The sequence below is a fragment of the Punica granatum genome, chromosome 6 (assembly GCF_007655135.1).
Source record: "Punica granatum isolate Tunisia-2019 chromosome 6, ASM765513v2, whole genome shotgun sequence".
In the NCBI taxonomy this organism is placed as follows: Eukaryota; Viridiplantae; Streptophyta; class Magnoliopsida; order Myrtales; family Lythraceae; genus Punica; species Punica granatum.
The window spans coordinates 2,070,568-2,095,367 of record NC_045132.1 but is presented as its reverse complement, the minus strand read 5'-3'; the positions used below and the strand labels follow the sequence as shown (position 1 = coordinate 2,095,367).

At 39.8% G+C, this 24,800-nt stretch overlaps 3 protein-coding genes across 5 annotated transcripts; 1 reads left to right on the top strand and 2 right to left on the bottom strand.

Moving 5' to 3' along the window:
• The first annotated feature begins 8,550 nt into the window (after positions 1-8,550).
• Positions 8,551-11,824, top strand: LOC116210190 (exocyst complex component EXO70A1). Its single transcript, XM_031544017.1, has 2 exons — positions 8,551-11,114; positions 11,447-11,824. The coding sequence occupies exon 1, from the start codon at positions 8,786-8,788 to the stop codon at positions 10,679-10,681; it is 1,896 nt and encodes a 631-aa protein (XP_031399877.1). The 5' UTR covers positions 8,551-8,785; the 3' UTR covers positions 10,682-11,114; positions 11,447-11,824.
• An 865-nt stretch (positions 11,825-12,689) lies between these two features.
• On the bottom strand, positions 12,690-16,129 carry LOC116210204 (transmembrane protein 87A-like). The gene is made up of 6 exons (XM_031544037.1): positions 15,783-16,129; positions 14,185-15,103; positions 13,974-14,069; positions 13,527-13,663; positions 13,057-13,233; positions 12,690-12,947 (listed from the first exon to the last, which is right to left on the bottom strand). The coding sequence occupies exons 1-5, from the start codon at positions 15,995-15,997 to the stop codon at positions 13,059-13,061; spliced, it is 1,542 nt and encodes a 513-aa protein (XP_031399897.1). The 5' UTR covers positions 15,998-16,129; the 3' UTR covers positions 12,690-12,947; positions 13,057-13,058.
• A 2,411-nt stretch (positions 16,130-18,540) lies between these two features.
• LOC116210199 (peptidyl-prolyl cis-trans isomerase CYP59-like) lies at positions 18,541-24,452 on the bottom strand. Of its 3 annotated transcripts, XM_031544029.1 has the most exons (15): positions 24,346-24,452; positions 23,962-24,117; positions 23,703-23,807; positions 22,576-22,693; positions 22,267-22,317; positions 22,039-22,130; positions 21,824-21,923; positions 21,609-21,731; positions 21,433-21,510; positions 21,221-21,267; positions 21,070-21,125; positions 20,656-20,696; positions 20,074-20,179; positions 19,504-19,636; positions 18,541-19,400 (listed from the first exon to the last, which is right to left on the bottom strand). In XM_031544029.1, the coding sequence occupies exons 2-15, from the start codon at positions 24,057-24,059 to the stop codon at positions 18,842-18,844; spliced, it is 1,707 nt and encodes a 568-aa protein (XP_031399889.1). In that variant the 5' UTR covers positions 24,060-24,117; positions 24,346-24,452; the 3' UTR covers positions 18,541-18,841. The 3 variants fall into 3 exon arrangements, with proteins under 3 accessions (XP_031399889.1, XP_031399887.1, XP_031399890.1); XM_031544027.1 differs by having other exon boundaries at positions 23,962-24,446; XM_031544030.1 differs by having other exon boundaries at positions 23,703-23,767; positions 23,962-24,445.
• Between the last annotated feature and the right edge of the window lie 348 nt (positions 24,453-24,800).

Sequence of the window (24,800 nt, the reverse complement as noted above, 5' to 3'; positions counted from 1 at the left end):
CTCGAACTTGTATCTTATTCACCCAAGGCCCAACACAATAATACCCCCACTTTCTGCTCTGAAAATCCTGTCAAAAAATACAATAATTATTCAATTAAAATTTCTTAGCCAAAATTTTAGTTTAAATTTAAATAAAAATATTCTTATTTTTCCCCAAATTTCAATACCTTCAGATGAATTGAACCAAGAGCCTCTGATTAATTTCTTGATATGATGAACTTGTACAGTCGAACGGGTCTCTATATATAGATCATGGGTTGAGCCATCTTTGTCAGCCATTTATTATTGTATAACAGCAGTTATCTATAGTTATATTGCAAATTTATTTAACAAAAAATAATTATTAATTCTATGAGAAGCAAACGATGTCATTTTTTTTTCGTTTCTAATTGTGTCAATTCATGTGTTATAATTTAGCATTTCCGCTTACAAACACCTTAACCAATTTCTAATCCAAGTAATAGGTCACAAGCTTCTTATACGAAGTTTATTCGGCTGTCAAACAGTTTACCAATTCGAGAAAGGGAGTGTAGTTCAGTGACTAATACCCTTACCTGGTAACCTAGAGATTTCGGGTTCGATTCTCATCAGTGGGACTACCCGTGGCCTTTTATTTAGATTTCCTTTCAATTTCCTTATATTAGGCCATGAGCCTTTTATTGTAACCGAAAAAAAAAAAACAGTTTACCAATTCATTTACTCAATCGAAAGTTTATGAAGTTTCTCGTAATTTGCATATTGATCATATTGGTAATAATCTTAATATTTTTTGTTATTTCTTCGTAGTTTTTAACTTAATCGAACAATAAACTAAAATCTCTCATGTAATATAGAAAATGGTGACCCACTAAGCATATTTATTTCAAAGACTACCTCTATTGTCCCCAATTAAAAAAATGATATAATTGTTCTACATATAGTTAATTAAACCCTTCAAACCGATACGCACATCACATGAAAACGATATTATTACTTGCCAGAATCCTAATCCTAATTATCGCCCAGCACCACCCGTGCAATCCTAATTTTAAAATCAATTGCCTCTTCAGAAGATTGTCCCTTTTATTAAATTCTCCCTTTTGCAGGACTCATAATTAATATTAATAATTAAGTACACCCACCACCACACAAAAAGATTCCTACAAATTTTACAATTCCCATTATAAAATGCACACAATAATTAAATATGCTTCGTACCACATTATTACAGCTTAAATTATTATCATATGCTCCCTCCTAAAATTAATTCATTATTAATATTTTATGTGATTTTACTAACATACATATGCGTGCGTATGTGCTGAGCAATTCTTTCTCGTAGAGCCATTTGTGTACGTGCGAGCATGCATGCACGTGAATGTTGGCTAATTTTGGCAGTAGGTTGGTAGACTTCATTAACTACGTCGATGCTGTGTTCTGATTAATCTAGAATTTATCGTATTTCATATGAGAGACAGAAAAAAAAAAAATAAAGAAATTCTGAATTGTTCTATCTCATATTAAGTTGATAAGGAAAGTTCATTTAAGATTAGGGAAAATACTTTTCCTCCGACTGCTTTCGGAGGAAAATCCGCCGATGCACTCTGTCCAATAAAAAACCCTTGCTGTCTGATTTATTTACAAAAGTGCCATTTGTCTCTATTCGTCTGTTCCGAATTCGGCAGCTCTAGCACTGCTCTTAAATATATACAAAAGAGAGATGAGGGGAGACAAAATAGGAGAGGGAAAGTGGGTGGGAAAACGGGTAGTTATTATTTGTGAGTTTAATGACTTTTTTTTATCCTCGTCTAGTGACTATAATAATTCAACACATGTATTGTAATGTTTTTTTTTTCCCGGTGTCATCGTAATGGTATTGTAGGAACATGAAAGTCCTGAGATGGAAAGAGTAACCTGAGATGGGAATTACCAAGATTGCGTCCCTCGGTAAAATTCCTTCAGTAATCCCTCGGGAATCCCTCGAAAATTTTACCGAGGATTACCGAGAGAAAAATCCCACAATAATCCCTCGGTAAAATAAAAAAAATTTAAAAATATTTTTTTTGAAAATAAATTACCGAGGGATTATTCCCTTGGTAAAATTAAAAAATTATTTTTTAAAATAATTTACCTTGGAAAAAATCCCTGGTAATACCGAGGGATTTTAGGATTTTAAGATTTTAGGGTTGCCGAGGGATTTTTCCCTCGGTAATAAAAAGTACAAAAAAAATCAAATGAGAAAATTAATATTTGTTTTACAATAGTAATTGTAGAGATATATAGCACATATAAATTATATTTCTTGAAGAGAATATTATATTGTAAGTTAAATATAAAATTAATTTAATTTAGGATTGAAAGTGTTAAATATTTATAGTAAATATGAAATTAATTTATTTGAATATTTAAAATTTGGAGTTTTTGAAATAATATATATGGATACAAGTATATAAATATAATGTTTACACTCGAAGCGTGTCAATATTATAATTAAGATTATGTTTACGCTTGGAACGCGAGTCATAAGTAGATGCATTTTATAGTTACTTACCATTTTAGTATTGTATATGAAAAGTTATAAAAAAAAAGAATGAAATAAATAGTATTAGAGATAAAACCTCAAAATAAATAGTAGTGGAAAGCATGTTTGAACTCGTAAGGGAGAATTTATAAGATTCTCGATTATGTTACATTAAAATCTACTTAGATCGGTCAAATAAACTATGTGATTATTTTCAATTAAATATCACATGCATTATATAGATAAGTAATGCTGAATTTATTATTAAATGTATATATTATTGATACAAATTTGTTAATATTACAAGTTTTTGATTTTTTTTAAATGAATATATAAAGATAAGTAATACAAATATAATTTAGCGTCGAGAAATAACAAGAACAATTCCTGTAGCTTAACAATTAAGGAGATGGCAGGATCGGTGGGCTGGGAGTGTGAAGTCTGGTAGGCGGGTGGATTTTTTTTTTATAACAAAAACGCGGAGTTATCTAGGGATTACAGAGGGAAAAACCCTATTTCCCTCGGTAATCCCGATATTTTTAGTAGTGATGGCCAAAGTAACGGTGTTAATTTCACATGCCTTTCAGTTAGTCCGTTATGATGCGAGCACATGGGGTAGGTAGTAGGGTGTTGATTGCCATTTGGTCGACTAACACGGTCTCAGTTTGGTAAATTCCCTTGTGACATTGGTATTAGCTGCCTCATCACTCGCTCTCTTTTTTATTTTATTTTATTTTTTATGTGCATCTTATTATTCACTTTTTAGTTATAAAAGATGCTCATGAACTTAATATAATATAATGAGATAACTCTTATTATTCACTTCTATATTTCATCTTACCGAGGTCACGTTCTATCCTTACTAGTTTTCATGTAAATATTTCAATTCCTCATCAGAATAATAACTAGAAAAAAGAGGGAGCAGAATTTCTTCACTAAAGATATTCTCGTGATATTTTATACTTTAAAATTATGTTCCTATAAATTTTTAATGTTTTTTTTGAATATTCAGTTTTTGTAATAAAGTGGAGAGTTAGAATATCACGTGAAAAGATTTAGGAGAGAATCATGAATTTATGAGGATTTAGGTATATCATCTTATGAACTTGAGTTTTTAGATAAATATGGGCTGATCACTTGTAAACATGGTAAAAATATTATATGATATTAAAGCGGATTATGCGTTAATACACCTGTTAGGATTAGTTTATTGTCGAGAACAGCCAAAGTGCACTTCCTAGTTAGATCGAATGTAAACTCTTGGCCGGTTCAGCATAACTGTGGAAGAGGAAGCTCCCTTCATGATCGATAGTAAGTCCAAGTACGTGTCATGCCATAAGGAATATTAAGTAGGTGGACAAGCGTAGCTATGTGAATAATAAATGTACTATACGGCTTTGTAATGCAATTGAAACAAACTATCTATTCATATTATATGTATAAACAAAGATAGTATATACACATTTATTCTCTTTTTGGATAATGAAGAACAAGCAATATATTGTTATATAATATTTTATGGAGATTATCAGAAGGCCAAAAGAAAAGAGAGACATCCTAAAGGTGACTTTAGATTTGGAATGACAAATTATTATTCTACCAAGACCAACAATAAGGAAAAGTCGAAAAGGATGTTTACGCACAGTTAAAAATGTTTCTGTTTGTTATGGCTTCAAAAGGGCAAAAATAGTATAATCAAAAAGATTTTTTCTACCGAGAATCTACGTCGAAAAAGTTTATCTTTTTAGTAGGTCGATGAGAATTTGACTAAATTAATTGAGCCTCATTAAATTTTTGAATATTTGGATGCACAGTGAGAGTAATATTTTTATAACGTAGTTGGTTTAAATAGTTCGACACTTATTATGTGAATAGAAAAAATTTACACTAAAAGAGTTTTATTCATTAGTAGGTTAATTCGGTTCGAAATAAATTAATTGGGGTTTTTTGAATTAGAAATACTAAAGTACATACCCAGAGAAAAGAAAGGATGTTTCTTGTAATATCACATATTCATCTGTACTACTATACGATGGTAGAATCCGATTCTCGTGGCCACTATTTGATGAATTGTATAAAATGCCTTGCATAAGCATAACATAATGGCAGACGTATTTTAAAAAAAAAGAACAATTACAGGGAGAATCATAATTTATTGTCCCTATGGTTCCAGCATAATTTATGACTTGTTTGGTTTGCGAATGTGATTTTAAAATCACAACTTTAACCTAATTCTACTAACAACAAAACAAAATAACTCATACAAAATCAAAAGGTGAATCCCATTTATACCACTCTTTTTCAAAATCAAAATCTAATTTTAAAATTCTAGTTTAAAATCAAACGCAGCATTAATCTTTTTAAATTATCCTAAGAGACACGTGGCAACATCTGATCGTGATTAGCTTAAAACACTGGCCATGCTAAGTTGTTAGTTACTCTTTTGATTGTGTGACGTCGTTTAATGAACGGAGAAAACAGGCTCGAAGTATGTGAGACAGCATCGTTTTAGCCCATGATTTTGAGTTCAAAAGTCTGGGTTCGAACTCTAGCAATCCAGAAATGCTTTACAAAAGGGTGAGTTCGAATTTGGAAATGGAAATAAAGCAGCACTACGTCATTTCGACTGGGGTCGAAGTTGAACCTATGAATTTCGAACATGACCCTAGCTGTTGTTTCATATTTCTCACACGATATCACAAGTTTAAAACATGATGCATGATCACCAATATGAGTTAATTCAAGTATATCGGTATATATTCCCCTTAGCTTGCATTACAAGAAGTTCTAGTCCCATCCAATGGTTATTTGTTGTCATCACATCTTAACATAGACAGTATTCTCCACTTGGTTCGGGGGACCTCATATAAGAAATTTAGAGCCTAAGCTGCATTGGCAAATATTATTTAATTAAATTCAACTTCTAATATTAAATTAATAGAAAACAAAATGAAATATATAAAATATATTTGAGTTTGGGAAGACAGTGTGGGAGATTCTCTGTGATTTTGATTTGAGTTTTGTCCTTTTATATTGTACTTCGATTGCCCTGTTGAAATATATAAATTTGTTCGGTTCAATTGATTCCATTTGAATTTTTGTGCTACAATTTCTCTTTTATACTGAGTCCTTAAAGGTATAGTTTATATATATATATATATTTGAAAGGAAAAACGTTTCAAATTTTCCTGAAAAATGAGTAAAAGAGAGATTCACCAAAACCCATCTATAATGATGAACTTTGTTTCACTCTTCATACATTCATAAGAAGAATATTAGTCGTTTATCAATCATTGCGTGGCAATGCGCCGCGGCCTCTTCTCCTTATGAGGAACTACGTGTAGGTGTCTATAGAAACCCTCTTTTTTTATTTATTTATGGTCTGCTATTTTAATTTCCTCCAGAGAATATAAGAAAATATATGAAAGAAATTCATATAGTATATTGCCGGGCCATTTGAGGTATAAGTGACAAAAATAATTAGATGCTTCAATTATTTTAGTTTTCTTTTTATGAATAATTCTTTGTATCCTGTGGATAAATGCATGCATCAACCATGAACAATTTGATTGCGGATTCTTTATGTGGTTCAAAGTAAATGTGGACCCATAGACTATAGTTTGGAAACTTGGACCAATTGGCCTTACATTCTTGATTACTTTTGAGGCTTTTATTTTTTTATATCTACTTTTGAGGCTTTTATCATTTATTCTTCTATTTCTGAAAACTTGACCAACCAAAAAAAAAAAAAGAAAAAAAATCTAAAACCTTGGCCCGATTAATGAAAATTAACCCAAGAGAAAAAGATATTTCATTAGGAGAAAGAAATATCCGTAAATTCTTTGATACGAGTTCGAAAAATTGTCCTAATATCATTTTGGTCCTTGCCATTTGAGTTTTGGATCAAACTCTTTAGTTTGCTTATATTGAGAATTGGGGGGTCTAGGCCTTTTTTAAAGAATAGTTACGGAACTAATTTTTTTTAATGAGTTCTTCAACTTAAATTAGGCTTTAGGGTATCGATCTTTGAGGACATAACAAAGAGAAACTCGATCCCCAACTTACTATTTGCTTAGGGCGGTGTAGAACCTTTCCCCTACAATTGGCACATACGTATCGTATTCAAGTATCATCAGAGCATGATAGGACCAATGTACCATGAATTCTCTTTATTGTGCGTTTAGCCTCCAAGAAGTGTGGTCCTATAGTGACTTCTTGAAGCGTCAGACATTTCCATGAATTGCAATTAGAATTAAGCTCGGAAAGACCTAATAATCATGTCCAACGGGGTCGCTGCAACAGCTGCTCCATACACTCCGTCGATCAATGAAGAGATGCTACTCCCATAGTGTCTACTCCAAGCAAGTTGAGGCAATTTTAGAGACCGCGGGAATATTTTCAGACAACTTAAACTACGGGGACCAGATTGAATTGATGATGAAAATGTTTACAGGCAAACTGTACCGAGAAATGGAAAGACCGATCGATTTACAACTTCCGGCCGCAGCCCAAATGTCACACGGTGATCAAATAAAATCTTTTCAATCAAAAGAGGAAAAAGGAATTAAAAAAAAAAGAGAGAGAAAAAAATGGAACAGTCCAATCAGTCTCTCCCATTTTCTTACTCCTATGTCTCGTGCAACCTGCTCCAGGTGCACATAGACCCACACCCATATGATTAGGGGGAGTTGCGTCTTCGTCCAATACTAATGGTGCACTTTCTCCAATCATTGCTATCTTCATCTCTCTCTCTCTTTTTTTTTTTTGATATTTGATCGGATTATTGATCGTCGTCGTGACTGTCACAATTAAGGAAATTTAACCTCTATAAAATGTTTCTTTCACTATAATTTGTTGAGACTTTAGCCCAACTTGGTTTTCGCAGTTTCACCAATACACTAGTGAATTAAGACTAAGGTTCACTGGATCAAACATTATGGATTAGCCACCGCCATCCCATAATACATCTACATAATAGCGAACTTTATGTTATCAGTGAGGCTCGAACTCCTGATGTTCAAATGGAGCGCTTGAAAATTAATTACTGGACCATCGCGCTGGTAGTGCTATTTTCATCTCTTTGTGCGGACTGCAGAGTCATCATCCACATCTATATGTGCCAAATTGATTTCCCATTGGTCTTGTGGCCATTCTACAGGAGTCCTCTCAATGTGGAGGTTAGTCAATTCTCGTCCTTATATTTATAAATAATCTCCAAGCCGTATTATTGATATCATGACCTCCAAAAATCCAAAGTATATTTGTCTCTATTTGCAATATAGTAAGATGAATCTTAAAGAGAGTAACAAATAAAAAATGTCTTTAGACAATGACTGAAATAAATGCTAACTTATTAGTTATCATATTATTACTCTCATTATCTTTCTTAATGGGAATCAGTTTCTCTTGACACAATCTTTCTTATTGTTGTCTATTCTTCAATCTCTCGTAAAAACTGGAGAATGTGAATTCATTGCTTGTTTTTCTATAATTACATACAAATGTTGTTAAAGGAATGATACTTTTGGATGCCGTAATAATAACACGTGAGTGATAATTATGATATGATTTGGTCTTTTCATACGAAATTGGTATATTCAGATGTGTTGTTTTGCCATTAGTTCTATCTTCTTTCCAATTTATTCGCTTGAGTTTTGCCAGCCGAACTGATGCAGTTATTATCGTTACTATATGTTATATATATATATATATATATATTGTGCATGTTTAAATTTATACGGATAGACACATACAACCAATCAATTTTATACGTGCTGAATATTTAGTTATGTGCATGACTAAGTCCTTTATACTGGAAATAACACGCATGATGAGGATGACAAATAACTCGAAAACTCGAGACGTATATTTCCCGATACGATGTAATACTTTTCCCATGATAACATAACATTGAAGGAAGGAACCAATGAGAGCACCCATAGTATTGTGGGAGTGGGCTCACATGCACCGGGCGCATGAAGAAACCGGCATTTGATTTTCGCCTGTTTGTTTGCTGCACCTCTTTCGTCAGCGACCGCATACATTTCAGACGCAGAGAGAGAGAGAGAGAGAGAGACAAGAGAACCCACCACTCACCTTCTTCCTTCTCCCTCTCCGCCTCTCAACTTCCACCACTTTCAGACAAAATATTCCATAATATATCGGCCCGGCAGCTCCCCACCACTGTCGTTTCGCTCAGCTGCGACCTCCCCCCGCTCGAAGATCCAATACCCATAAGCCCAATCTCCAAGAAGAAGCTGATTCCCGAAGAAGAGAATCATTCCGATGGACTCGCCGGAAGATGGGGTGAAACCGATGCCCCTGGAGGCGGCTGAGAAGCTGATCCTCCGGTGGGACTCGACCGCGTCCGAGGATGCCCGTGAGAAGATGATCTTCGACTCCGACCGCGGCGAGATCGACCGTTACCTCCTCGCCGTCGACGAAATCCGGCGGTCCATGTCCCGGGCGTCCCTCTCCGACGACGACCCCAGGGCCAGCTCCACGATCCAGATCGCCATGGCCCGCCTCGAGGACGAGTTCCGCAACATCCTCATCACCCACACGAACCCCCTCGAGGAGGGCTCGCTCTCCGAGTCAACTCACTCCCACTCCGAGTCAACTCACCACTCCTCCGAGTCAACCCACTCCCAAGCCGAGTCCACCTCGGCGGCGGCTCGCACCTCCTCCTCGGATCTCGATCTGTACGGCGGCGATGACGACCTCGGGAGGGAGGAGGCCGAGTCAAGCGCCCGCCGGAGCTGCAGCGGCGGCAGCATCAGCTACCGATCCACCAGCAGCATCCGCGAGATCGATCTCGTACCCCCGGAAGCGATCTCCGACCTCCGCAGCGTCGCCGACCGGATGATCTCGTCCGGCTACATGAGGGAGTGCGTCCAGGTGTACGGGAGCGTCCGGAAGTCCGCCGTCGACGCCAACTTCCGGCGGCTCGGGGTGGAGAAGCTCAGCATCGGGGACGTCCAGAGGCTGGAGTGGGACGCCCTGGAGGCCAAGATCCGGCGGTGGATCAGGGCGGCTAGGGTTTGCATCAGGGTCCTCTTTGCGAGCGAGCGGCGGCTCTGCGAGCAGATCTTCTCCGGCATGGGGACGGCCACCGAGGACGCCTGCTTCATGGAGACGATCAAGGGCCCTGCGATTCAGCTCTTCAACTTTGCCGAGGCCATCAGCATCAGCAGGCGGTCCCCCGAGAAGCTCTTCAAGATCCTCGACCTCCACGACGCCCTCATGGACCTCATGCCTGACATCGATTCGGTCTTCCAGATGAAAACGGCCGAGTCTATTCGGGTCCAGGCAGCTGAGATTCTCTCTCGGCTCGGAGAGGCTGCCCGCGGGATCCTCTCGGAGTTTGAGAATGCAGTTCTCCGGGAACCCTCCCGTGTCCCTGTACCGGGTGGGACAATTCACCCGCTCACACGATATGTAATGAACTACATAAGCCTGATTTCGGACTACAAGCAGACGATGAATGACCTGATTGTGTCTAAGCCCTCCGCGGGATCGAGGTATTCTGGGGACCCCTCTATCCCGGACATGGAATTCACCGAGTTCGAGGGGAAGACCCCGCTGGAGCTCCACTTGATCTGGATCATCGTGATCTTGCAGTTCAACTTAGATGGGAAATCAAAACACTATAGGGATACATCGCTCGCCCACCTGTTTATGATGAACAATGTCCACTATATAGTTCAGAAGGTTAAGGGGTCGCCCGAGCTCCGGGAGATGATCGGAGATGACTACCTAAAGAAGCTGACAGGGAAGTTCCGCCAGGCAGCGACAAGCTATCAGAGAGCCACCTGGGTTCGGGTCCTGTACTGCCTGAGGGATGAGGGGTTGCACGTTAGTGGGGGCTTCTCATCTGGGGTCTCGAAAAATGCCCTGAGGGAGAGGTTCAAGGCCTTCAATGCAATGTTCGAGGAGGTTCATCGTACCCAGGCGACATGGTTAATTCCTGACAATCAGCTCCGGGAGGAGCTCAGGATCTCAATCTCGGAGAAGCTGATTCCTGCATACAGGTCGTTCCTGGGGCGGTTCAGAAGCCACATAGAGAGCGGGAAGCATCCCGAGAATTATATTAAGTACACTGTCGAGGATTTGGAGACTGCTGTCTTGGATTTCTTTGAAGGGTACCCTGTGTCTCCGCACCTGAGGAGGAGATCTCAGTGAGGAGAGCAGGAGTGGGAAAAGGAAGAAGGTGGAGATTTTTGTTGGAACTTAGACTTCTAGGACACATTCTTTGAATTCTTTTAGTGGCATTCAGGCTTGAGTGCGGGTGGCCATAATTTTTCGTTCGGGGTTCCGCCTTCGGTCTTTGGAATTGAAAATGAGGAAGCTTTCCCTGCATTCGGAGATATACAAAGTGGGTGTTGATGTGCGGACTGAGCTCCTTTTCAGATTGCATTTGCATTTGGTGATGTGGGTGCCATTCTCTCGCATAACTGTTGTCGGCAATAATTTTATGTTGCCCACGACAAGGAAGAACCATAACGACTGCATCCGAGGATAAGACCTGCAGAGGATCTGTTTCTGGTGTTGGGGCTATCGAGCAGGAGTTCTCTGCGGAAATGGCCTACTCCACTCAGCTGAATGCTTCTTTGATGTAAGCGTATTATTTTTGTCTTAAGGTCTTAGTTGCCACATTCCATGATCTGTTCCATTTGTTCATATGGAAATGTTGTCTGTTGTGTGATTTCGTTTCCTAGTTTTACTTCCGGTATTTCAGCTTTCGGGTTGTCAGTTGCCACCAGGTATATTTGGAAACTTATTTTTTGGTATATAACAAACGAATTGTTTGATTGACTTCTGGTGAATGTATGTGTATTCTTGAACTCTTACGGCTGAGTATGGTTGGTTGTGAGGAGGGTTGGGTTGAGACTCGAAACTCGAAACGGAGTAGTGATAAGTTCCGTGTTTTGTGTCATCTGTATACAGGACATGCAATGCATTGCTACTAGAGAGAGCCCTCTGCTACTGCAATTGGAATAGCTTGCAGTCTAGTGTAGTTGAAAGTTGAACGAAAATATGAACGAAGAATCGAGGTTTTTGCAGATAATAATATTTACTTTTCGATGACAAACGGCTTGTTACCGAGGGCTACTCAAAAGGTGGTCCCTTGTCCCCGAGCATGCCTGCCATCCGGACTCCTATTCATCATATTTAAACAGTTGTAAAGGGAATGGCCATTTGGAAGCGAACATTGCATTATTATGAAGAGTTGTTTTTCGTACAAATCGACTTTGCAAGTGATGTGAGTAACCTTGACGCACAAAGGCCATTGAACTATATGTACTTTTCTTGTCTATTGAGGTACGATGTATAAGGGTATATTCGGACTTGGGAGAACTCATGTAAACTGACCCTTAATGATTCTTAGCTTCTTGGTGGTGGATCAATCTTTACGGGATAGCCATAATAAGCTTGGCTTGGAATTTGGTGCTTCCCACTTAATGAGTGATGATCTCGGATTAACCCGATATGGGACGGTCCTCATATGGTACGGTCCTCGGAGAAAGTTATATTATGGGACTAGCAATGAGGAGCTTGGGGTTGGGGACCTCCCACCTACTAGTGATGAATGAATGATCCTGAATTGCCCCAAATGGTACGATCCTCGTGGACAGTTTTTATGTGATACGTTGTCGGGATAGCTTCTCATGATTGATGCCTATTATCAATCTATTAATTTGACAATCATATCAATGGTGCCATCACGATGCTCCCATTATTGGCAGAAACACTGTTGCCAGTAAAGTAATAATTCTTTTACCCCTATAAAGCAGTCATTCTGACAATGGAAAGATACCCCTTTGAAACTTCCGTCATTCGCAAGGATAGGACTCCTTTGGGGCTAGCCCTATACATTGCAATAAGTAACATTCTTGTTTCCCCTTCGATATAACCAATTGAGATGCCCGCCGCATTGCAGGTCATTGCATCTAGGCGGAACCTCCTTCCACTAGATCCATCATATATTAGCGAATTACATTCAGCTGAAATATAATCTTAGCATCTCTTCTTCCACTTACCATGGAGGAGCCTATAATACCGTTGGAAATGAGTCCCCAAAGAGAGCCTTTACCATCAGGAAATTGGGGCAGTTGAGCAGGAACCAATCCCACCGATCGGCTCCTTTCTCTGAGATGAAAATATCTCTGTTTCAGATGGGCAAAGAGGATATCGGCAAAAGATTCATAGATGTTACAGCAGAATGGCAACACTCTTGATGAAGTCGGAATCCGTGTTTCTAATGTCACAACTTTACCAATTTCCACCTCTATTACAACAACTATTCTTGCTGCATTCAGCGAATTAAATTGACCAACAACAAACCGACCATGAGGGGCAGGGAAAACAGAAGGTTTACATTCCATGGCAGAGGTCTTCCCACAGACTGCAAGTTTTCTCCGGAGTCAAAGATTCGACAGCAAACATTCTGAAATTGATTTCAGTGGAAGCCGGAGGATTTGTGAGGCTAATGAAAGGTGGCGAGATTCTTGACAAACTGTAGTTTACTGATGAGTTCAGAAAGATGAAGCTTTTACCACTACTCTGTCTTTTCTTCCTCCAGATCAGCTTCAGCTGATCCATTGCTGTCGTGAGCAGATCTAGCTTCTGGGACACTCCGGCTGTCCTTAGATGGGATTGGCGATGGTTTGATGAGTGTCAAAGTCGTCTCTTCCTTGTCAAATTCATCCCCCGCATCTCCCGAGTAAGCATATCTACCAATCAAAAAAAAAAAGGAGAAGAAGAAAATCATAAACTAATTAAGAGGTTCATTGCCTAATAAGTGACACTGAGGAAATCACACCCTAATTCTTGATTTCCTGTCTTTCCACGCCGTATCCAAATAAGACTATCAACCTTTTGTACCCATATGATATATCACTGATCATTATTCAGTATAAAAGCAGTTCTCAATGATAATACCATTGGGGAAACTCAAGTCACCATACTAAAACCGAGACAGGTAAAATTTACAATAAATTGTTAAATCAGGGTAAATGTTCCTTACCTCATGGAACTCTGAGATGGGGCCCAAAGAACACAGATGATACAAAGGAGAGAGAAGGACAGGACCTGCCAGAAAGCAGGGATAATCCATGCATTCTGCCAATGCTCATTGTACAAATCCCTCGATTTAAAGTAGAGCTGCAGAACAAATATGAGGGATTAATAGTTTCATTGTGGTACAAACATAAAGGCTAGGCGAAGCATATAAACATCAAATACTTATTTGATTCTCTCATATTCAACGTATAGTCCAATTGACCTTAAATCAAACTTCTATCAAGATTGAACATGGGAAATTTTATTGAAACACGAAGTCCGGGAGAAAGTTACATCTATATATTATAACTATTTAAATTAATTAAAAATGCAAGTAATATATTCAAGCTAGCCCTTAAATTAGATTATATAATTAGCATTAGTGTGAAGCGATATGGCAATCAGTATCTACCTCGTAGCATATCCAACCGACAGAAACAAGTACAGCGACTGCTAAAGCATTTGTGAACTTCCGGTAAATATCCAGCTTAACCAACATCCGCCGAGCCTGTCAAACCAAATATGCAAGAAAAACTGCTCACCCACTCTTGCGAGACAACAGCATGGCTACATAATCCATATCCCACCATAATTTGAAAAGAAAACGGAGATTTTGGTGGTACCTGTAGCTTATTCAATGTTGAGGAGAGAGACTTAAATATCCAAATAATGAAAAAAGCATCGAGGAGGGCCACTGGAAGGATTAAAAAGAGTCTTGCTTTTCCGGAAAGATCGCTGATCGCACCGACATTTTCAACCAACTCAAGAACTTCAGACGCCATGAAGAAGGTAAGTCCAAGCATTGCAACCTTCGAAGTAATGCCACCCAAGGTAGGCCTGACAACCCCATAGCCCATGGCAACCATTAGAATGATCAGACGGGCGACTGTGCGTTTAACAGTACCGAATGTGACCGCCCATATTGTGATTCCCACAGGCCTGATACCGGACTCGTTGAACTCAGCATAGTCGAAGTACCACAATGCCATCTCAAACATTCCCAGCGTTATCACAAATGTTATACAATTCTGGAGGGGAAGTACTTCTCTCCAAAATCTTGCATACTGAGAGAACCAAAACACTCCAAGTATGATGAAAGCCATTGACATAAACCCGTAGAAATTCATCAGCGGTGCCATTCTACCAGGAAGGTAGCCACTGGGATTCTTCCATACCGTTTTCCCCTCAACCACGACATGCTTAAGATTCGGATCGCAGTGAATGAAATACAAGTTATACATTCCAGTTTTAGTTACTGGTATTGACTTTGCTGGCATTGTTGCGACTACATCGTCTCCTTCAAATGAGACACCAAACACTTGAGGCCACTCAGGATTCATAAGGGAAGGGCGGTGGATGATTCGTCCTTGTGTGCAGACCCCCAGCTTCGCAAGATCAGCGGTGCAGCAAACTGCTCTTTGACCGCCATAAGCCGAGCCCCCAATCGTCTCTCTGTCTTCCACTTCGAAGACAATAGCTTGGATCAACCCTGAGCTGAAGTTGGCATATTCCTTTGGTCTCCAGAAAGTAATCTTCTCAAATCTGTTTCACAATAACAAAAATGTACATATAAAATCAGATCACAAATGCATCTGATCTTGTTGCCCCGCCAAAAGCATTGAAATGCAACGAGAACACCACTGGCCGCTAGAAGGCAGTCACTCCTTCAGTCCCCCAATCTTTCAAGAAATTATCACCTAATCAACTGCCCTGTTCAGTTCTTCCATAATTTTTTCTTTCTAGTGAATCAAGTTTAACATCTACATCGCCATCAACATCGGCTTTTGGGAAGAATTCAACTATTGTAGACAAGATGTTCTACTAATCAAATTGGAAAACCGCAGCATACGACCGAAAAAATAAAAGGTAAATCCTGCTCTTGGCATCCGACATTGTAAGACATAATCGCCGCAAACCAACATAAAAAGCCAAGACAAAAGAGACCAACTAGAGCCAAGTCAAGAAACTATTAGCAGCAATCAACAAAACGCTCTAACACATTTCATTTCGCAAACTGTTTTGGGATCTCAGTGAATTCCGATCAAGTCTACTCCAACGAGTAGCGGAACATTCCTAATCGGACAAGTAATTTCACAATTCAGCACCAGATCCACAGAATTCAACTCAAAATCACAACCACGAATGTGACAGCGCAAACATGCAAGCCCGTAAACGAAGGCAACGGCGACGGAAGAAGCAGCCGGAGCTAGCCAGTAATTACTTGATGTAAGCTTCGCCATTGGAAGGGACGGCGCTCCCGCTCTGATTCGAGGCGGAGGAGGAGGAGTAGATTCCTTCGCTGCCGCCGTGGACCACGAACGCGTTGCCTTTGCTGGCGAAAGTCTCCCCGGCGTACTCGTGGACGGAGGCGTCAGCCACGAGTGCAGAAAGTATGAGCAGGAGGAAAGGCAACTGCGCTTTATGTTGCCGAGCCATCGCGAGCTTCCAGCAGAAGCCTCGGGGCAAGAACTCAGCTCCTGAGCTCCAAGGCAGCTCCAATGGCGACTGACTGAGAGAGAGAGAGATGGATCTGATGAAATGAAGTAGAGACAGAGAGACAGAGAGAAAGGGACTAAACTGTTTACTGAATCTGAAACTTCTCCGTGCTGGCGAAGGTGGGGTGGGGCCCCGTTTCGGGGGGTGGGGAATGTTGGGATGGACGGTCGAGATTGTGGTCGGCGATCGGGTACGGTAGATCTAGGTGCAGTGGATACTTCTCGTGCGTCTTATTAACGTTAATTGTAATAAATTTAAGACCGGTTGGAGAATTTTTTGCTCTGCTGCCAGCGTGAGAATGAATGTATATTCGAGAAGTCAATGCTGTCGGTGTCGGTCCGCCAAAAAATTTCACTATTTTATGGTTTCTGGTCCGTAACCCCGGGACGGTCCGGTGCCACGGGACGAATGGGGCCTCCATTCCATATGTTCGAGAAGGGTCTCTTTGGTTATTATTATTATTTTTTTTTTGTTAATCCGAAATGTCCAAATTTCTCCCGACTAATCTCCGGGACTCTGTGAACTCCTGAAGGCGAGCGGGTAATCACGCCAAAGGCTCTCCGGTGGCTCCAAGGGAATTCGAATACGGAATCGGATGCAAACATAAGCGCACTTTAATCACTAGGCTAAATCCCTTAGGTTGCGTTTGGTTTCATAGTAGGATTTTAAAATCAGATTTTGATTTTGATTTTGAGTGGAATAAATGGAACCCACCCTTTGACTTTGTATGAGTTATGTTGTTTTGTTGTGGAAAAAAGTGGTATAAATGGAACCCACTCTTTGACTTTGTATGAGTTATTTTGTTTTGTAGTGGGTAGAGTTAAGTTAGAATTGTGATTCTAAAATACTATCCTAAAACCAAACAAGCCCTTAGGATTATTTATTTTTTGGTTATTTGATCAATCGAGGAACTGGAGAGAAAACACGTTGCATGATGTGATGTCTTGGAGTGGAAGGGATCGTCCGAGGATGCGACCACATAATTGTCCTAGTGAATTGGTTTTGGTAACGTTAACATTTTTATTACTATCTCTCCATTTAGCCTATGTGACCATTGGAGTACTTCCAGTTTCCAAAATTAAGAACTGAAAAGACACAAAAATAAAATTACTTACTGAGACGTGTCGACTGACAAATAAAAACAAAATTGAAGATTTCACTTATCGGTGAGACGTAACTAGCGGACTGTACACGAGTCTCGGATCCATTATAACAAATGAAATTTAATTGTTAATTTGTAAGGTTAAACCAAGAAATAGAGATAACATTACAATTGGTTACCCGAAAGAGATCTCAAATGCAAAATCTTGGGACATGTCCCGTCGCCATACGAGATTGAGTAGCGACTTGGGGGAGATCATGGAATCGATCACGTTCTTGAAATTCTAGGGTTATAGAAGATCAATATTATCTATCCACTAATAAACAAAATAAATAAATTAATTAAAAGATTGGTGCATACACAAATTTAAAAGAAAAAATCAATATTAGGATTCTTTTGAGATACAAACACGAGGATGCTCAAGTCTATGGCACCGTTGAGGGTGAACTTCACCCCGTCGAATAATTTTGAGTGCCGCTGCTGGTCATACTTTCTTAGCTAATAAATATGCTGGTGATGGTTGTTCGAGGGGAAGGGGGTGCCTTTCAAGGTGCAGGACCCTCGCGGGGAGGGCGCCCTCGCGGATGATCACGCAGGCCGACAGTATAACCCCAACAACTGCACGCGGATGATAGATCGATCAACATTCGAAATTCACATAATTAATAAGCGTACATCCTGTACGTGTAAGCCAAAAGTAATTTGCATGGTAATAGTTTGCCACCTCTATATTTTTAAGAGTAAAATGCATTTTATTTCCTAACCTTTAGATATAATGGTAATATGTTCTTCAACCTTTGAAAATTTGTAACATACCACCCGACCTACTTAAAAATAAGCAAGGTGCACCCTCACCTACTTTTCCGATCACTTTTCCTGCAAAAATTAATTTACTAATTTCAGATTTTAGAGGTAATTTTTAAAAAAATTAAAAAAAAAAAACCAGACTCGTCAAACCTAGAGAAAGAAAGCGGAGGAAGAGAAGGGGCCAGTGGCAGGTGGCACGAGGTCTCTCAAGCCACCGGCGACCTTGCTTGGGGCGGTAGTGGCCTGCGAGCAGCCATCACGCCACCCCCTTCTCTCTCGAAATCTCTCTCTTGTATTCTCCTTCAAACCGAAACCAGAAAGAAGAAGTCGATGGATGATATTACGAAGGACTCGTTCCCCACGTTCTGCGAGAATAGGGCCATTTAGGAACCACCGACTACGGAAGTTGGATGGGCTTCCCTTCACCCGTGAAGTCAGCCCCAGATCCATCCCATTCACCAAATACCGTTCTCAGCGAATTTCTCCCATGCTTCAATGTACATGTAATTTGGATAAAAATCTATTCTTTCTCTTCCATACATGTTCGTATGAGAGCAAAGAACACAAAGTGAGAGAGAGAGAGAGAGAACACTTCTAATAGAACTGTAATGAACACAAGGAGTCTCATCATTCCGTTTGAAATTTCATTATGCTACATATCAGGGGTTCTCGTGCTTACGTGGTCCGATCGTTCATGAGAGCAAACACAGCTGTGAAAATATAGGACAGGCGACAAATGACCAGAGCCAATCACAAGAATACAAGAGAATCCAAAACATTAACGCCGTTAGAAAGTTAGCACGGGGCATGGCTGTTTCCGGTTTGGTTCATGGACCTGTGGGGGTTGGTCAGAACAAATGTATTCTTCATTATCACTACTCTCTTTCTCTGCCTCGACTTCTACTGTGCTGCTCATCCCTCCTCCTGCCTCGTCCATCGCTATCTCTGATGTCATTGCTACTACTATACTTCCTGTGCCGACCATTATCTTCTTCATCCCGCTCACTCCTATCTCTAGAGCGATGCTTTCTACCTGCATGCCGATCATCATCATCATCATCAACACGGCTTCTCCTGTAGTCCTCGTCAACTCTTCGACCATCATCCCTGTCTCTCCTGCTGTCCCTCCCTCTTTCTCTATCTGGCTCATAGGCTCGATAATCCCTACCCCTCTTTCTATTTAATTCATCATCTCTCTGTCTACTATCACTGTGCCTATGCTTATCACGCGAGACTCTATCTTCATCCCCTTTGTGTCTGCTCCTTTCGCTGTGTTGGTACTTACTGCGCGAATCTTTCTCTGCATTTTGGTCTTTAACAGTATCTGGACTTCTCCTATCTGTCTTTCGTCTGTCTTCTCTGCCATCATGCCCTTTGTGCCTCTTTCTTCGAGTCGGACTTTCCGGTGCGTCCTCATCAAAGACCATATCATACCTATTTAACAACAACGATTCAATTGTCACTTAAAGAGTCAACCATGTCACATCAACCAAGACGCGTGCAGAGAGAGAGAGAGAGAGATGCCAGAGAAAATAACCTGGAGTCATCTCCACCATGCTGAATGTTATCGTCTTTTAGAATGTACTTCACTGGTTGTTGCTGGTTCCCGGGACCTCCAGTGCAATCCCTCGCCATGTGATCAGGAGCGCCACACTTGAAGCAACCTCTTCCTACAAATTATTCGGAACATAAAAATATTTGTGGCCGTCTTAATTAAGAAGGCGGCAAATCTTCCAATGACTATTTATTATTACAAAATATTTGCATCAATTGGCTGATTTCAATTTTGGATGTAATTAGGATGCGGGCCAGATAGTTTCTTCCCAGCCATTGGTGATTGGTGATTTAAAAAAGATATTAGGAGGCCAAGGGCTCTAATAGATTTACCTTAGTTTTGATCACGAAAAAGTTTAGATAGGTAACAAAGACAACATAACATTATCTAGTTGCACCTATTGGAGCCCCAAGTTAATCAGAATCTGTTACACATCGAATCAGGAAGCTGACGCTTAAGATTTCTTTTTTTTTTTCTTTTCCCCTTCTTGCTTTTACCAGAAATTAAATTTGTAGGAACAAGTTGCTGAAAGATCTAATAAGTATATCCTACCTTTACTATTCTGATTATCTTTTCGTCGAAATTGGGACCAAAGTTTTGCAACGCTCTGACTGAAGTCCACATGGATCCTCCGATCATCAATCAAGGCATTGTCCATCTGCAACATACACAAGGTAAGCTGAATGACATTCAATAAATCTTGTCACTGAAGGTGATCAGAAGACTGTCAGCATTTTGCAGCTGGATTATCCATACCAAGTCAAAGACTTAAAATGGACATAGAATATATAGGCCACATAGCCTTTGCTGTCACGATGTTTTGGAAGAAGAGAAACAAAAGCAGAATATATCCTTTCTGTAAACTTCTTTAATAATCGCTACCTCTTGATCATTTGTGGAAATGTCCTATTCTTAAACATCAGAATGATGCTACTACATGTGATTTTCAGATTTAAGGAAACATAAGACTTTATAAACTGAATATACTATGCATTCGAAAAGATAAACCCCAGAAAAAATCAGAACTGAACAATATTAAACAGTGGAAAAAGAAAGGAAAGAGAAACCGTTTGATATATGGTACTAATGCAGGTGAATTATATAAAGGACCCAGATGTATGAGAGAGGACATACCTTAAAATATGCCTGCTCACAGGACTCTTTGGTCTCAAATTCTGTCAATAACAACATCAAAATTATTATCATATAGATTGATTAAGATGTAGCAGAATCACAACTATTGATTAAGAAAAAATCATAAAAGAGGGGACGAAAAGATGATCTAAGGACTGGTCTCGGGTATTATTCCACAGGTGGTGAGAGAAAAACATGCAGAAGAGCGTTTGCTATACAATAACAGGTTTACCCTCTCTCTCTCTCTCTCTCTCTCTCTCTCTCTCATAATGCCTTCTCAAAATTCAATTTGACACAGACATTTACATATACACTACTATAATTGTTGAAGAAAAAGCATTAAAATTTTATCTGAGCACGAAGAAAATATAGTACAGACTACTGTCTAAAGTGGCCAAGATAGAATGGACTCACCGATGAATGCATAGCATAAACTATCTCCAGTCTTGAAGTCACGGATGATTTCAGTCCTGTCATTCTTTCCAGTTAGATTGTGCCACTCTAAAAGCCCAATACAGCTTACAGATTACATGTAAAACAGGAAAACGACATTCTAGTCACTTACGACAATACTGTCCCAAATCTGGAAAATATGGTGTGCAAATCCTCATCCTGCAAGTGATAAAAACCATTGATTAGTGAAGTTATAAAAGGCAGTACATTAACAAGCACAGCAAGAGATCTGTTTAGCTAAATTCATAAGTGCGACAATGTCAATTATTGCCAAATCATAGCGCCAGTGACAACTAGTTCTGCAAAGAGAAAGGGAGAACTCACTTCAGTAACAGGATTCAGTTTACAAACAAACAACACATTATCCGGAGGCTTTATCTCAGCATCGGGAATGTCCCCGATCTGCAATGCAGATTAGACAAAACGAGCAATCAATTGATGCAAATGAAATAGAATTGCAAAATGCTACCAATAGTTAAAGGCATATGCAACTTTCTTACACTCTCGAGAACAACTGCACTGGAGTGTGCATCCTTGGTACGGATAACCTCCTCAAGTTCAGCTGGTCCCAATTGTTCATCCAAAGGGACCCAATCGTCTTCAAGTCGTACCTCATCATCAACCTACATTGAAGATATGATTAAATGATGTTAGAAGAGAGATATCAGATTACTGAGAAAATTCGTTGACGGAAAAGTTTGGATTATGTCGTAACCTCATCTTTCGGTTTTCCTTCAGGAGAAGCATCAGGGATCAAGTCGGCCAGCTGAGGAGGGTCATCAAAAGGGTCATCCAATATGTACGTGTGCTTTATTCTGTTTCAATATAACAAAGAGACAAGATAAGTAAAATGAGGTAATCTGAATGCTCCTTAAAGGTAAATTAACAAGAACACTAGAATGCTACATACAAAGCGAAAAGTGAACCAACCTTATATTCTTAAATGGCCTTCCCTTCTCATCTACATAAGCTTCATTAATCCTTGTCAAAGTATCATGTCCCTCGGCCAAGTCCCCAAATACCTGCAGAATAATGGAAAGTTCTAGCACTTGCACCAAATAAATCAAACGCAAACTGTGTCCCAGGAAACATATGTGCATAAAATGCAGACACCAAGACACAGAAGACTTATGCATACTTAAGGATCTGAACACTTACGGCGTGCTTCCCATCAAGATAGTCTAGATCATCCCGCAAAGTCAAATAGAACTGAAAAGGCAGATCATAAAAATTAGAAAAATGTTATTCATTTACCACAAAGATGCAAATTTAAAGAATATAAGTATGCGAATGGGCTAGCAGAGGCATGCGGCAATATCCATTTTCTTGTCCATCTACTTCTAACTAATAAAATGTGAGGTCGAGAAGTCCTCTTATCCAAAAAGAGGTCAGAAAATACTTGGTTTCTTTACGATAATCAAAACTTATACTAATATTCTGACTGACTGTATAAGTTATCATAAGAACCTGAGAAGCATTAAGATTCTCTCCTGCGCTTGCCATTGCAACAGTGCCCATCTTAGAGTGCTTTAAATCGAGATGAATTTCATCGGCAAAGAACCGAGCTTGATCCCCATAAAGAAACCTGAAAACATAGCAAGCTCTGTAAGGATGAGCATATCGTGAGCCATAAAAAAAGTAGTGCTTCTAGCATGTAGACCATTTGAAGTGCATCCAATATGACCAGGAAAGGCTTAGGTGAAATTTGGTTGTATAGTTTTGGATATCATATAACAAACTAGTTTTTACTATAAAAGAACTTTGTTCAAATTTCGGAATTAGCCCTCTGCCAAAACTTCCAAAATCTGGACCAGGGTCCTCATGTAGATAATCAAGGAAATCTCAGTTGCATTGTCCAATCCTGATATAATATTGATGGAGCAGAGAGCAGACGATAATTTCGTTCTTCTATAACCCGAATTGTAAATATGTTATCTTCGAGAAGCACTTGATCTAGCAGTTCCTTCCCCTCTAACTCCACTCTCAATACTTGAAAAAAGAGGCATGAAGCTGAGTTACAAAGAATCACCACATCCCAGCCTCCTCCTCTACAGACCAGATTCGCCAATCTGCAAGAGGAGGTGGGACACTTCAGGCGACCTGGTTTGGTGGCTTTAATCTCAAACCAACTTCCCACCAAACCAGGTCGCGAGGGTTCCGCCACTTCAGGCAACCGTATCTATATGGGGCGGTGGCTGGGATTGAGCTACCCAACCGTTAATACCAACTAAAGCTGAACTAAAAAATGCAGTGTGAAAGTTCTTTTTGAGCTCAGCAGAATTCCCATAGAAACCCAAGTATGTGCAAATATCAATCAAGTTGCTTCTTTCAAATAAACTAATACCCCAAAGGTGTTTCTAGAACTCAAACCCCTTGAAAATACCTGTCTGATGACCCAAGTTCAAAGTCACATCCCTCAGATATCTGCTTTGGGTTTGAATTGAATTGACGATATCAATGTCAGGGTTAGAATCCTAAAGAGCCTCATAAATGATGGCAGAACCTTTCAAACTCTCGAGTCAAAAACTCAACAGGCACAACAGGAGTACATGTATCCATATGAAAGAGCGACGATTTCAAAAAGTTAAACTCACTTGTAAATTGAATCGCCCCCTTTGCCAGTTCCAGTTGGGTCACCAGTCTGAGCAGTAAAATCCTTCTGGACGGTATGAAACAGACAGCCATTATAGTATTTGATCCTAACATAAGGAGGGCAACAAAAGAAACAACACATAATAAATCAGACACCATTGGAAGAGAATCTATTAAGAATCACATGCCTAACCGAGGAGCTAGAAATGCCATGAAAGGGTTGTAACGACGAGGAATAAAGGGTCGGCAATGATTCATTACTTGCAGAGCTTGAGGAAGTTCTTGCAGGTGAGGGGGCACTTATCGGTGTGCAAATCCACCACTAGGTCTCCCAAGCTCGTCACTAACAGCACCGACATCTTCGCTCTCTCTCTGGCTACCGGCGTTCGTCTCTTTCTCCCTTGCGGACAGAGCCTCCTAAGGAATTAATCGAATATAATCGATCGAATTTCAGCAGCGGTGCAGAGATGGGGACGAACTGTGAGGGATTCCCCGCCTGATCTTGAGGCCGTGAAGGCGGCGGAGAGGAAGCAGAAGGAAGAGGCGGCTGAGCGAGCGAGACAGCGAACCAGCGCAAGGTTTGCTGAAGCGCCGGCTTGGCCTTGGCCCCGAGAATTTGAAACTATGTTGGTGAACCCAACCTACCTCTTCTTTGTGATCTGACCACGAGCCGTCTCACAATGCGTCGGCTCGGTACGGCTTGCTTAGTGGTATATCAACGCGAAAACGAGGTCCCTCCGGCCCAATGACCTCGGAAAGTTCGAATGACTATTTAAACTTCTTTTTTTTTTATATAATTATTTGTAAAAATACTTTAATTTTACAAATAAATACAAAAATATTATCCACGAGATGTGGTAATCTTCGGAATAATTTTTGAAATTTAATTTCTGTCAAACTATAAAACCTACTAAGATAATATTATCTATAAGACTAGTTGTTGTATATATAGAGATATTGTATATAATATTTTAGAGGAACTATATATATATATATGTTTTTCTGTTATTGGTTGCTTCCTAGTTCTTTATAACTTATTATTTCATTCCTTGTAACCTCTTCAATTTCATCCCCAAAATCTTCTCAAATGCTTTACCATA

Bases quoted from the DNA above. Each gene is read 5' to 3' on its own strand.
- LOC116210190 (XM_031544017.1), top strand. From the start codon at position 8,786: ATGGACTCGCCGGAAGATGGGGTGAAACCGATGCCCCTGGAGGCGGCT.
- LOC116210204 (XM_031544037.1), bottom strand. From the start codon at position 15,997: ATGGCTCGGCAACATAAAGCGCAGTTGCCTTTCCTCCTGCTCATACTT. The intron at 14,070-14,184 runs GTACCACCAAAA...TTGGTTTGACAG, and splicing joins CAACATTGAATAAGCTACAG to GCTCGGCGGATGTTGGTTAA. The intron at 13,234-13,526 runs GTAAGGAACATT...TTTGATTGGTAG, and splicing joins CCATCTCAGAGTTCCATGAG to ATATGCTTACTCGGGAGATG.
- LOC116210199 (XM_031544029.1), bottom strand. From the start codon at position 24,059: ATGTCGGTGCTGTTAGTGACGAGCTTGGGAGACCTAGTGGTGGATTTG. The intron at 22,694-23,702 runs GTGAGTTTAACT...CTATGTTTTCAG, and splicing joins GGGGGCGATTCAATTTACAA to GTTTCTTTATGGGGATCAAG. The intron at 20,697-21,069 runs GTGAGTCCATTC...TGTTATTGACAG, and splicing joins TTTATGCTATGCATTCATCG to AATTTGAGACCAAAGAGTCC.